Here is a 12,547-nt window from a genome sequence, read left to right as displayed (position 1 = left end):
CTGGAGGCCAGTGATGGCCATTCATCAGTTTCTCCGCATCGAAACAAAATAATGTGCGTGAGCAGCGGGAATCAAGGAGTAATGCCGCCTCAAGCCACTAGTTGTATGAAAACGCGAGTAGGAAGGTGACGTGGTGGTCTCTCTCTCCTGTTTCTACTGCTTTGATTTCAAGTTCAGAACAGAGGGCGTAAGGAAAGACCGGCCGGCCGGCTGATCCTGATCACGCCCAACTTAAAAATCACGGTAGTTTCCTACACATAGTAAGTACTGTAGTAATGTATCTGGTTATAGGCCATTGCATGCCTGACTGCATCTTAATAAAGATACACGAACCATATAGTAAGTACCACAGTCAAAGGTCTCCAGACTCTCCAGGACCACCTCCCTTTGGTGAAACTACTCTATGTTACTATAAATGTGACTATAAATAATACTACTCTTCCGGAGATAAAATTAATTTTTAGAGTTGTCTTATATAAATAATATATATGTTTGATCAAATTTATAATGAAAAATACAGATAATAGATAAACTTATTATAGAAATATAATTATGGTGCACGTATATAATTATACTAATTTGATGTCATAAATTTTGTGGGTATTTTCTATAAATTTGGTTAAATTAAAAAAAATAACTTAAGATAACTATAGAAATTGATTTATTTAGGAATTAAGGGGAGCGAGTACATTACTATTGTCCCACCAGCTTTAGTCCAATGCTCCTTCTAGTCTCGAATAAGTAACGATGTTTTTTTTTTAATTTGGTTGTATGAACTACTCCCGCTGTCTTAAAATACAAAACATCCAAGTAATTTTAGAACCAAATAAAAACTAGCTAAAGATTCTTCACTGATTATTTAGTTTGGTCGTCAACTTTTGCTTGATTTTTTCTAGGAACGTATAGTTCAAAAAGCATGCATGCACGTCATTGTTCGGACTACCTATTTATAGAAGTCATTTTGCGCAAGATGGTGTTTAAAAGACATACATAGATGGGTTTAAAAGATAGGCACGTATTAAAACAGTCAAACAGTGCAGAATATCTTATAATTTAAGATGAATTTAATACATTTGATAATTTATATTTTAGGACAGATGAACTATTATATATGAAGTCAATCATTTTGAACTTTGATCGTCATACATTACACTTTTTATATATATGTCAAGTGTGAATGGTAGAAATTTCCTTGAAGAACAGTTTCGTACGTAAGTACTCCTATATTTTTCGCAGATTAAACTTCGCTGAGCTGGTTAGACTTTTTTTGGTGAAACCTTGACGCACATGCTGACTATCCAGCAGATCGATTTGTCCAATCTTGTCGTTCGTACCTAGGTGTACGACGTAGGACCGTCATGCAGTTAAACTATTGGTGGCGCTATTTGGAGCCGCATTGCAAGTTGCTGCACATGAACACATGCTGACAGTCATGCATGGGACTGGGAATGGCCGGTGCGGCCGGCACCAAATCAGTGTCATTTAGCTAGCAGCCATCTTAATTGGGTCGCCAGGAAAGCTGAAGTAAAAAAAAATTTGATAAATGTGGTCACTCGGCAAGGTGAGAGGCAACTTTTTTTTTTGACGAAACTGGAAGGGCCGTAGCCCCTGCAGTAAACTTATTAAAACAACAACGGTTTTTAGATTACAAAAGGGCAGAGAGGGCAGAATCAAGACGATTCAGGAAACAAAAAAGGAGACAAAGAAAATAAGGCGAGACAACAAAGCTAATTTAAGGAGTGTATCCATTGATCAAACTGCTGTTTGAGCCTTGTCTTGACTCTGTATGAAACCATCTTTGCTTCCTTGAGGAATAGGGCTTTTGATTCACTGATACTGATTTGATTGTTTTGGAAAATTGCCTCATTTCTGACTTTCCAAATTGTCTAAGTCATCAGAATTATCATTACCATGAAGAACTGATTGTTTGCCTGATCCTTGATAGCCCTGATGTTGTCAAAGGTTGAATCAAACTGAAGTACTTGCATATTTAGCATCCCCCAGCATTGCTGTGCAAAGGGGCATTCCCAAAACAGATGATGGACTGTCTCTTCAGTGTCTTGCAGGCATACTGCACAATTGTAACTTGGTATTTGCATTTGCTTTCTTCTCAAAATATTTCTTGTGCTTAATCTGTCCTTCATGAGTAGCCAGAAAAAAACCTTGTGTTTGGGTTGACAAAAGGATTTCCATAACCACTTGAAGGCTGGATCTAACTCTTGGTGTCCTATCAGATGGTGATAAATCATAGATGCTCAAGGTGAGAGGCAACTGATCAGGAGGCATGAACGGTTGGGCTTGTGTGTGCGTTTTTGTGTATCCTCATTAAAATTTTAGCCCAAAACGAAATGCCCTAGTAGTCGCGAGCCTATCCGTTGATCTGAAGTCATGGCTGAAAATATTGTTCGTTGATTAATTTACTGTGAGAGACTAAAACACTACGAACGACCTTTAGTAGTGCCTGGTGACCTGCAACCACATGGCACGAGCCACGTAGCACTGCAGATACGTCAGGTTGCTCGAAATTTATAATACCCCATATTATTCATTCATGACTTCGTTCTTTAATTGTTTGTGGGGTACATCAGCACAACAGATTGTTTTGAAAGCGTTAAAGAATAGAGGTACGTGTGCATGTGGAGAGAGGGGAACGAACCATCCGGCGGATCTGCTATACATGCGCCCGTTCTGTTGCTGGATTGTGACATTGCCGTGTGCCACAACTTCTATCCAACTATCCAAGTGCAGAGGCTCTGAAGTGCAATTACTGGCAATGATGGTCATATTTTTAACATACTTTATTTACTTGGTTTGGTCTCTAATTTTGTAGAAGACCTATATGACGATTAAGAGGATCAATGAAATATGCATTACATAAATTATGCATTTATCCTTTTTTTAGAATTCCTTGATTTTTGTTAACTTCGGTAGGTGTTTTGTTTTGTTTTTTCTTATTTCTTGCAACGTTTACATAGTGGCCCGCCTTGTTAACTGACGGGCCGCCCTGCAGTTTCGGGCCTGTAACTTGCCTACAGCGCCTCTCAGAAATCAGCCCAGTAGCCTCACTAGGCCCTCCTCCTCCTAGCAAGTCCCACGCAGCGCTTGTTCCCTGACAAGAAGACCTCCGACCCACTCGTGGTCATTCCCCTCTCCGGTCCGCAGTGCGCTCCTCCTCCAACACCGGCATCCGCGTAGTCGCCGGCGCCGCCCGCGCGTGAAGCAAGGAGCCTTCCTCTCCGCCGGTCAGAGACTCAGTCTATCGATTTCCAGTTCAGGCAGGACTACACAGCGCGCAAGGAAACAACGCCACCCGCGGTACGTAACCTAGCCCCTGCAGTCCTGCACCTGAAGCCATGCTCTTCTCCTGCTCTCCCCTAGTAGCAGCTTTCTACAGTCTTCGCGCCGTGTTTGTTTATTAGTGTCGGTTTTATCCTGGTATGGCTTGGGTGAAATTCGTGGAGCAAGCTATTGGTATTATTGTGCTGATTGGTTTCTGGGGCATATCGTCGAGCACCTGGTGTGCTGCTCTGGGGAGGAGCCTATGAGTATTTGTCCCGGCCTTTTTGGGTATTGGGTTCCTGGACTCCTTGTGCTGTAAATTTGCAGGAAGCAGAGGGTTGTTTCTCGCCATTTTGAATTGGAGAAGGTTGTTGCCTGGTGTGAAAGATATACATTGATTTTTAACCCACGTCTGCTCATAGAATTATGAATAGGTGTATTACCATAAAGATGCCTTGTTTAGCATCATAACATGTGCTTTCATGTTTCATCTGTATATCCGATGTCGTCCTTGCACATTTTTAGTGCAAACCAGGAACAAATTTACATCTCTTATCTGCAGTTTTGCAAAGAGAGTAATAGACATTCCACTAATGCCTACCCCTTTCCCCTGAGTCCCCAACATACTGCTCATAGTATATTTGTACTCATTGGGTAGCCTGTTTATCTCACTGCGATGTATCCTGATGTTGCAGTCTGATATCTGGTGCAGTTAGGTGCTGGCATGTTCCTTTTCCCTAATCTAGAACAGAATGGGCGGTTCTTGTTCATATTTTCTCATTTGAGTCAACATATGTACACTAGGACCATGGATGATAGAATACTAGAATTTTCTGTCTTTGTATGCAAATTTTGTTCTGGATCAGAAAGGTGATTTGCATATCAAACTGTCAATTGGTTATATGTTGTGGGATCTTCTTTTTTTTTCAATTTCAGTGTTCAGCAGATGGACACTGAACAGTAAATCAATGCATAAGTTCATGTATGTTAATACTGCCAGAATGCTCAGGCTATAAACTAATTCACACCTATCAATGGTTTTTTAGGGTTAGCTTTACTTTAAGCATATCCTTAATTTGGAAATGAAAGGAATGGTGTGCCTAATTTTTCTCATTTCAGAAACCAGGAAGGAGGCACTCAAAGCAAGTTACAGTTATCTCTGAACAGCTGGACCTCTTACCAACTTCAGCACATCAGTGGAATATATCCATCAGCAAAGAAACCAAGGATCAAGATGGCACTGCGGCGGGCACTAGGATGGTCGGAAGGGGAAGTTATGCGACCAGAGTCAAAGCCCTGCTCCCGGTTGATGCGGCACACTGCTGGCATCTTCTCTGTTGGTGGTGGTCTGGCTTTCTGGGTGCTTTGCCGCCTGCACTATGGTCAATGTTCCTACCCATCCTGCTATCTCCTAACCGCTTTTTGTTTAACTCCAGCAGTAGTTTTGTTTCTCCTTGGGGTCAGAACTCATACCACTTTGCTGAGACTGTGTCTATTCTGTAGGTCCAAGAATAACTGTTCCAAGGAGTCTCAGGTGGGCGTCATGCGGAGCAGTCTCTATGAGCGCGACATCAGCCTTGCTTGTGCGGCTCTTTAGCCCAGAGTGTGAACCTCAAAACATAGCTGCCTTTGACAAACCTGAACTAAAGGCCGAATAGCATAGTCGAAAATTGGTGTTAATCTACCAAGACCTATCCAAATTTCTTGTCCTTATAATAATCCTGGCAGCTCCTGTAAGATACTTTTGCATGATATATACAACCGCCACGAAGTGTTATGTTATGTCATCATTTGATTAGCATTTATGGCTACCATGTATGTATGGTAGATTTGCATCCGTAGGTCGGTAAGTGTGAGCTGGTGTAGCTGCTCTGAGATTGAGATGCTGTATTGCTGGAATTCAGAAACTGTAGTTGGATTTTTCTTTTCTTTATATATAAGAAAAATAACAGTCTACATACAAAGTAACGATCTATCACACGACAAAAAAAAACATCTAGATGCCCATATAAAAAGAGTTGTGGGCTCATGAAATGATGTTTGCATTCGTCTTACGAACTAAAAACATATGAACTCAAATCTGCAGCAGCATTACAGCTGGTCTGAGCTCTGGAGTCTGAAGTGACGACGCACTCAGACCTCGGCCTTGTGCTCGGGCCGGTGCGTGAACTCGAAGTCGACATGGACGAAGGCGCGCTCGACCTCGGGCAGCTGCTCCAGCTTCTCCTGCAGCGACTCGCCGATGTCGTGCGCCTGGCTGAGCGGCATGTCGCCCGGGAGCACGATGTCCACCTCCACGAAGTAGTGCGTGCCGAAGGTGTAGGCTCGCACCGTGTCGATGTGCTGGATCTCCTCGTGGTGGTTCCAGATCAGGTACGTCAGCTTCGTCAGGTACTCCGCCGGCGCCGACTTGCCGATCAGCGTGCCCACGTTCTCCAGCACCGTCCGCGCCCACGTCGTGATCGTGTACAAGGCGATCTGCATTTTTCAGGGTTCATTATAGTTAGTAGAGTTATACATATACTGACGGCACTGTTCTACAGTAGCTCACAAAAGTTCATATGATTGCATTGCAGCTCTGCTTACCAGTATGGCGCCAACTGGGTCCATCCACCATTTGTACCGGACGGCGAGCAGCGCCGCGACCAGGCCGACCGAGTTTGTGATCACGTCGAAGAAATGGTCCTGGGCGTAGGCCCTCACGATCTCGTTCTTGAAGGTTCGGCAGTAGAGCATGAGGAAGAACTTCACGACCGCAACAGAGGACATGCTGCCGACCATCCAGAGCTCTTGCTTGAGCTCGAAATTCGCGTGCTCCTGATTGGGTCATCGCATCGGCAACCAAGTCAGAAATAAAAAAAAGATTTGATGTTATGACAAATGTGAACCACAGATCGTGTACCTGAGTTATGAGCTGGCGCCCTGATTCGATCAGCACTTGGAAGCCAAGTGTGCCCATTACTGATGCGAAAACTATTATTCCCTGAAACAAATGCCAAATTATTCAGTTTGCCGGCAACAAAAGTGGACACTACGAATGATCTTGGTATTGTGGAACTCAGAAATATGCCACTGTGTAACTCATTCTAGCTATGCTTTCTGAGGTAAACTGATTCTGACGAATGGAAAAGGCTTTCTGAGTAGGTACCATCTTTAGTTTATATGATGATGATAAAAAAAACAACCAAAATACTTCAGTTTGACGAAAATTGTCCTTACCACTGGTTGCATGCGCCTCTTTCCAATTGGATAGTTGTACTTGTTGGGCTTTTTCATTTTGTACGCCGTATACCAAAGTATGAACCCTGACAGGAGGTCCAATAGAGAATCCAGCGTCGACGCTATAACCGCCATGGATAAACTTTGGATTGAAGCGACGACTTTTGTGACAAAGAGGATCAGATTGATTACGTTGGACAGGTTAATAGCAAACCTCTCGCTCTTTGCCAACTGCTTCTGCTCTTCCTGAGAACATAAGAAGCAGGTATAGTTCACAGCATATCAACATCGATGGTGTAGGTGTGCATATTCCATAATCGCATAAACTGTACATAACGGTAAAAATCTGTAGTTGGCTTTGCACCTCGGAAGGAGCAGCATTCGGATCTAAGCCACCAAGTTCGTTCATGGTCTCCATTTCGCTGAAATCCTTGAGTAGATTTTCTTGTTTCTTGTAGTACTTTGCGATCTTCCTCTGCTTTCCTGAGTTGAGGAACTGAACTGTAAGAGAGGTGGTGCAGGAAAAACAGAACAAAAGGGAAAACAATGATCGATTAACCAAAGGTAACTTGGAAAACATCTTGTCCAACCAAAGGTTAAGCTTCCTATATGGTATATATAGTATTTTATTAACTGATTTTTACGCACCAGATGAATGATGATCCAGTCTTACCACACCAGTCAGTTAAGATCAAAGTCAAATGCATTTCGTAAAAAAAAAAGTCAAATGCACATCATCGTCTACACTTACAGGCAGGATTCAGGACATCGGTATGATCATGGAGACAAGAACAGTCTTGTCCACCAAATCAAAGATTAGATTAAGGCAACCATGGGAAATAGTACTGTGCATGACAAAGTGCCGTTTGGATAGACATAATATTATTATTTTTGTTGGACAAGCTAGACATAATGTTATGTGTGGTGGGAATTGAAAACAAAGACTTGTCGTTGTCATATTTTCCCGCTGTAACACAATAAGCGCATTGTTTCCTGCAGTCGAATTCGGAGCATCTGCCCTGTCACGACCAGTATATACTATAAGACTAATACTTGTTCTAATCACCTTTGTGCAGTTAGATTGTTTGCTTCCACTACAAAGATACAAGAAAAGCTGTAAGCAGTCTGTAGCATATATTGCCAGCTACTGTTTTTTTTTTTTTTTGTGGTGGCTAAACCTGAACTTTGTCATTTAAAATTCGGTGTAGGTGCTCACACTCGACAATGGCGTCGAGCGTTACAGGCACGTAAAAGAACAGCTCTAACTTCACAATGAATGCCATAATTTATAGAGCCCCCAAATCATCAATAGCGACGAGTTGTGAGCTCAGTTCCACAGCTGCGAATTTTCTTGTGGGGAGGATTTTGTTTTTGTCGTTGTGCTACTACACTAGTAACGAGATTGTATATTATATATGAAAAAAGACAGAAACTGGGCGGCGAAACCGAAAGCAGACGGGAGAATTGGGGGAAGAGACAAACAAAATGAAAGGTCAGGGGGGGGGGCGTGCTGCGCACCGTGCGAGCCGCCGACGAAGATCCTGGCGTAGAAGGGCGGCGGCTGGCGGTGGAACCGGTCCGGGACGCTGAAGCCTCCGCTGTCCATGCGCAGACGCCACGATCCGGCGTCGCCCTCCTCGTCGCTGCCACCGCCACCGCCGTGTCGTTGGTTCGGGCTCCCCATGGTCTGTCTCCGCGCCCGCCGCCCGCGGCAGGCTGGCTAGTTAGTGGCCACCTGCAACTCCGCAAGCTAGTGCGTGGAATTCGATCAGCTCTCCGCGCCGCCGACGACGACTCGACTCCAAGTCCAAGCCCCTCACCGCACCGGCGTTGGCACGCGTGCCCCAGAACGGGAAAGGTGCGGGACGCAACGCAACGTTTCGGATCGGCTTGCTGGCCGGCCTCCCTAAACCTCGGGCCGCGTGCGTCGTGGCTCAATCGTGCGTGCGCCACGCGCAGGGCGAAACGGGAAACGCCCGCGTGTTGTGACCAATCACGAAACGTCTTAGCGGCAACCCGGGCCGAGGTGTCTGGCTGCTTCCCCCACACCCAGTTCGGGGGGGTTTGGTTCGGGAATCTGGACCTGGGGCTGCGTCGGCCAGCCACCGTCGGAAAGGGAATGCGACCCGGACGGGAATCCTTTTTCTTCCCCAGGAAGGACGGAAATAAAGGGAACGCGACCCTCCGGCCTCCGGCCACCGCCATGAGCAGGACCACGGGGGGAGAACGAGACAGAGTTGAAGACGGCACCGCCGCGCTGTAAGCCCACACCTGCCCTGCTGCCCAAGTGGCAAGTGGCCGCTGCTGCCGAAGGCGACGTACGGCACGGGGAGTCCAGAGCAACAGTCGTCAGGCGCGCGACGGTGAATGCTTATCTCTATGCTTTTTGCCTAGAGCGAGCATTCTCCGAAAGAAGATGGTGGTTTGGTTGCAGTGTCCCAAGGCAAGGATTATTTCTCACCTGTACTACCAGGGCATCATCGATTCGACGAGAGGTTGTCAAGTTGTACAGGGACTGCTACACAGCCACGGACGGAATCCGTCGAGACTTTGTTTGAGGTTTCGCTACTGAAACCGACATCGACCGACGTAATAGTACCAGTGGTTTCATATAGCTTTCCACCTTTCCGAAAGCAGATTGTTGCGTCTTGGCAGTACTTAAAAAGGATCACTAAAGGTTTGCCGCCTCCAATACTACAAGATAACGCAGTCGTACGGGTACGCCCCGGACATTCTACGGGTCACGAATAAATTCTACGGCCACCGGATAAATTTCTACAGGCCACGCATGCAAAGAAGACGCTACAGGCCACGCATGCAAAGGAGACGCGGGGACGTATATCCAGCAACACGAACCATGCATATATTTGCCAAACCTTTTTTACCATTCCGTGAGATGAGGCATCAGTTTCAGTAGGTTCTTTAGCGTTTTGTTCAGCCTAGGCACTTCTGGAGACACTTTTTGACCCTCAGCGGCGAAGCCATCACCAGCGGATTTGGAAGCTGGGGCTTCAAGCTTCTACCATGGAGCTCGTCATTCAACTTGGCTTAGTTTGTCGTGCATTCTTGTCTTTCGGCTACATCTTGACCAGTGCAATTTAGGCCTCGTTTAGTTCATCCAAAAAACCCAAAAAGTTCTCAAAATTATCTGTCATATCGAATCTTTTGGCACATGCATGAAGCATTAAATATAGACGAAAACAAAAACTAATTATACAGTTTAGCTGTAAAACACGAAACGAATTTGTTGATCCTAGTTAGTCCATAATCGAATAATATTTGTCAGAAACAAACGAAAGTGCTACAGTAGCGAAATCCAAAAAAAAATTCCGCATCTAAACAAGGCCTTAGCATGGCATGGTTAACAAGTTATACTTTATATAACCATTTATTTACTTGTTTGTTTATAATTAGAAACTTATAATTACTCAGAAGTACTTATCACTACGTTTATAGTTCAATGGTAAAAAAAATATTAACTAAATTATGGGTTAATAAAATTTGAATTTGAGTTTACATGAGCGCCTTGTAAAGTGAGATCAGTAGTACTGCGTGGGATTAATTAGAGGGAATACGAGCGCAAGTAAAGATTTTGCTAAAGTCACATTTAACTATACTATACTGCAAAAATTGCACAAAGTGATACGACACATCGCGTTGGATTAGGACTTTGTACCCAGTAATATGTATGTTTCCATGGCTAAATTGGATTACAGCAAATTATGGCTTCAGTTCTAATAACTTGTAGCCGACTTGTACAGTCCGAAGCCTCTAGATTCCATAATATATCCAATAAGCTTTTGGATCTAATTTGACCAATCTGCCTCTAGTTTCTTGGACATCAATGATAAAGATCGAGGGCGCGTTATAGTAATTTTGCTCTACAAGCCAGTCTTCCACGGCTCAGTCTTGCTCAGCTTTTACAAAGCATGGATCCGAGTTTATGATCCAGCTAGCTTTTAACAATCCAACTTTTTCAAGCTAGCTTTTCTACGATCCATGGGTATCCAAACGCAGCCATAACATCTGCACGAAACCTTTCAGTATTTTACACGGAACATTCTTTGACTCCTGGCATCTAGCATCCTTTACTCGCACGAAATATATGACGCGTGCGACTCCAAATCCGGCGAAGCTGCCGAGTTGCGTGCATGCAATGAAGCACTCAATGCGCATGCTGCGTACGTACTTACGTGCAACACAGATAGAGCAGGCCAAAAAATCATCATATATTTTTTTACTGAAACGAAGGCCAAAACAATTCTCGCTTCGTTGTAGTACCCATGCGGTTCGCCGACAGAGATTTCGTTTTTATATCAGGAGTATTTGCCAAAAACAAGCGTGATTGGACTTCTCTAAGAGATTACGTCGTCCTAAGCGTCTTGTGATTGTCAAGCTCAAAAGGAACGTTGTCACATAGATGCCCCTCTCGACCGTGTCCATGACAAACAACGAGCTTCAATTGGAACGCCTTCCGATCAGGAACAACAAGAAAAGTGTACTAGGATAGCTTGCATGCAGCTGGAGGTCGACCCCACCACATTTTTGTTCCATATATATTTCCATTTCCCCTCTTCATCAATTCATCAGTAATGAGTCGAACTCAGGAGACGTTCACTAGTTTCACTTTCACATAACTATCAGATTATTAGTGCAGTTACTGGACCGGCCGGGGTTTGTTTTTACTACTGTCCAACTCTGACTACGACTACTTTCTCAAGTATATATGTACGTATAAATATATATGTAGCAAACCGCTACGTCTTATCTCGTGTACGTTCAGGATCGATACTCGGGGCACTCCTAGTTTTGACAGAAGAAATTATCCTTCTCAATACACTTGTTTTTACCTGTGGATCCGGATTCAAAAGAAAAACACATCCGGGGCTCCGAGCTACCGGAGCGTACGTGCAACATAAGGACCTCGAACAGACTAAAATGCAGGCCACAGCTTTTTCGTGACATCAATTTGAACCCACTACAAGTATGTAACTATCGCCACTTTGATACTTTGAACTTTTGAAGTGTGGAAGCAGGGCCATGCATTGAAAAGATCACACAAAAAAAAGGTATATACAATTATACACGGTCCACATGGGACTGCACTAAGCACCGTTTTAGTTTTGTTGTTATCGCCATATGTAGCTTGTTTGTCATGATCTTTTCGGTGGTATTATCTTGGAGTTAACTAATCGAGATCACACTAACTGAAGCAAGAATTGTGCCTCTGGACTTAGCAGTTTCAGTCAGTTTCTTCTTCTGCCAGTTGATCAATCAGTTACGAGAGTTACCACGAGAGGATGAGACACGGAACGTACGCGAACACGAGATACTACGGACCATTTGATCGATCTGCCTGCCGATCGAAATGAATGTATACTGCAACCATGGAATAGTTGTTGTGTATGCAGGCAGATCAGAGGATCGGCCGGAGCGAGTTCAGGGGGGGTGCCGTACGTACCGTGGCTGCGGAGGAAGACTCTGGTGACGAAGGGCGGCTCCTTGGGCCGCTCCGGCATGTGGAAGTCGCTGATGTTGAGCCGCCACGACGCCGCCGGCCCCGCCATTCCTTCCCCCGCCTTCAGCCCCTCCTTCTCCTTGTGGTCGTCGCCCATGCCGCCCCGTCGCGTCGTCAGCCGGCCGTCGTCCGTCCGTCGCCCCGCCGCGAGCCTAGCTAACCGGCCGGCCAACACGGACACAGGATCCGATCGATCAAGGAGGCGCAAGGAAACGGACTAAAGCAGAGCGTCCGCGCGCGCAGCCACAGGAACAGGACGACAGACGGCAGGAGAAGAGGGTCGGTGAACTGTGTGGTGGTGTGATGGTGGTGGTGGTGGTTTATAAATATATATATATATATATACATATATAGATGAGCAGTTATGTGGTGGTGGTGGCCAGTGGCTACGCACACTCCCACAAACACACAGATATCAGACGACTAGATCAGCGAGCATGCCATGCGCAACGACGCGGCGTCAGGGACGGCGAGGTGCGCGCCGCGCGCCTACATATACGTCGTCCCGTCCGTTGCTGCTGCTGCTGCTTT

At 45.1% G+C, this 12,547-nt stretch overlaps 2 protein-coding genes across 3 annotated transcripts; one reads left to right on the top strand and one right to left on the bottom strand.

The window, feature by feature from the left end:
* On the top strand, window positions 3,106-5,069 carry LOC110433940. The gene is made up of 3 exons (XM_021457132.1): window positions 3,106-3,315; window positions 4,399-4,661; window positions 4,783-5,069. The coding sequence occupies exons 2-3, from the start codon at window positions 4,514-4,516 to the stop codon at window positions 4,935-4,937; spliced, it is 303 nt and encodes a 100-aa protein (XP_021312807.1). The 5' UTR covers window positions 3,106-3,315; window positions 4,399-4,513; the 3' UTR covers window positions 4,938-5,069.
* On the bottom strand, window positions 5,188-12,547 carry LOC110433939 (metal tolerance protein 7-like). 2 transcript variants are annotated; one of them, XM_021457130.1, is made up of 6 exons: window positions 11,960-12,547; window positions 6,863-6,981; window positions 6,499-6,744; window positions 6,182-6,262; window positions 5,866-6,096; window positions 5,188-5,757 (listed from the first exon to the last, which is right to left on the bottom strand). In XM_021457130.1, exons 1-6 carry the CDS (start codon window positions 12,111-12,113, stop codon window positions 5,413-5,415), a joined length of 1,176 nt encoding a protein of 391 aa, XP_021312805.1. In that variant the 5' UTR covers window positions 12,114-12,547; the 3' UTR covers window positions 5,188-5,412. The 2 variants fall into 2 exon arrangements, with proteins under 2 accessions (XP_021312805.1, XP_021312804.1); XM_021457129.1 differs by lacking the exon at window positions 11,960-12,547 and adding an exon at window positions 8,017-8,659.

The sequence above is a fragment of the Sorghum bicolor genome, chromosome 3 (assembly GCF_000003195.3).
Source record: "Sorghum bicolor cultivar BTx623 chromosome 3, Sorghum_bicolor_NCBIv3, whole genome shotgun sequence".
NCBI lineage: Eukaryota > Viridiplantae > Streptophyta > Magnoliopsida > Poales > Poaceae > Sorghum > Sorghum bicolor.
The sequence above is the reverse complement of the archived record's forward strand: the minus strand, read 5'-3'. Positions and strand labels throughout refer to the sequence as shown.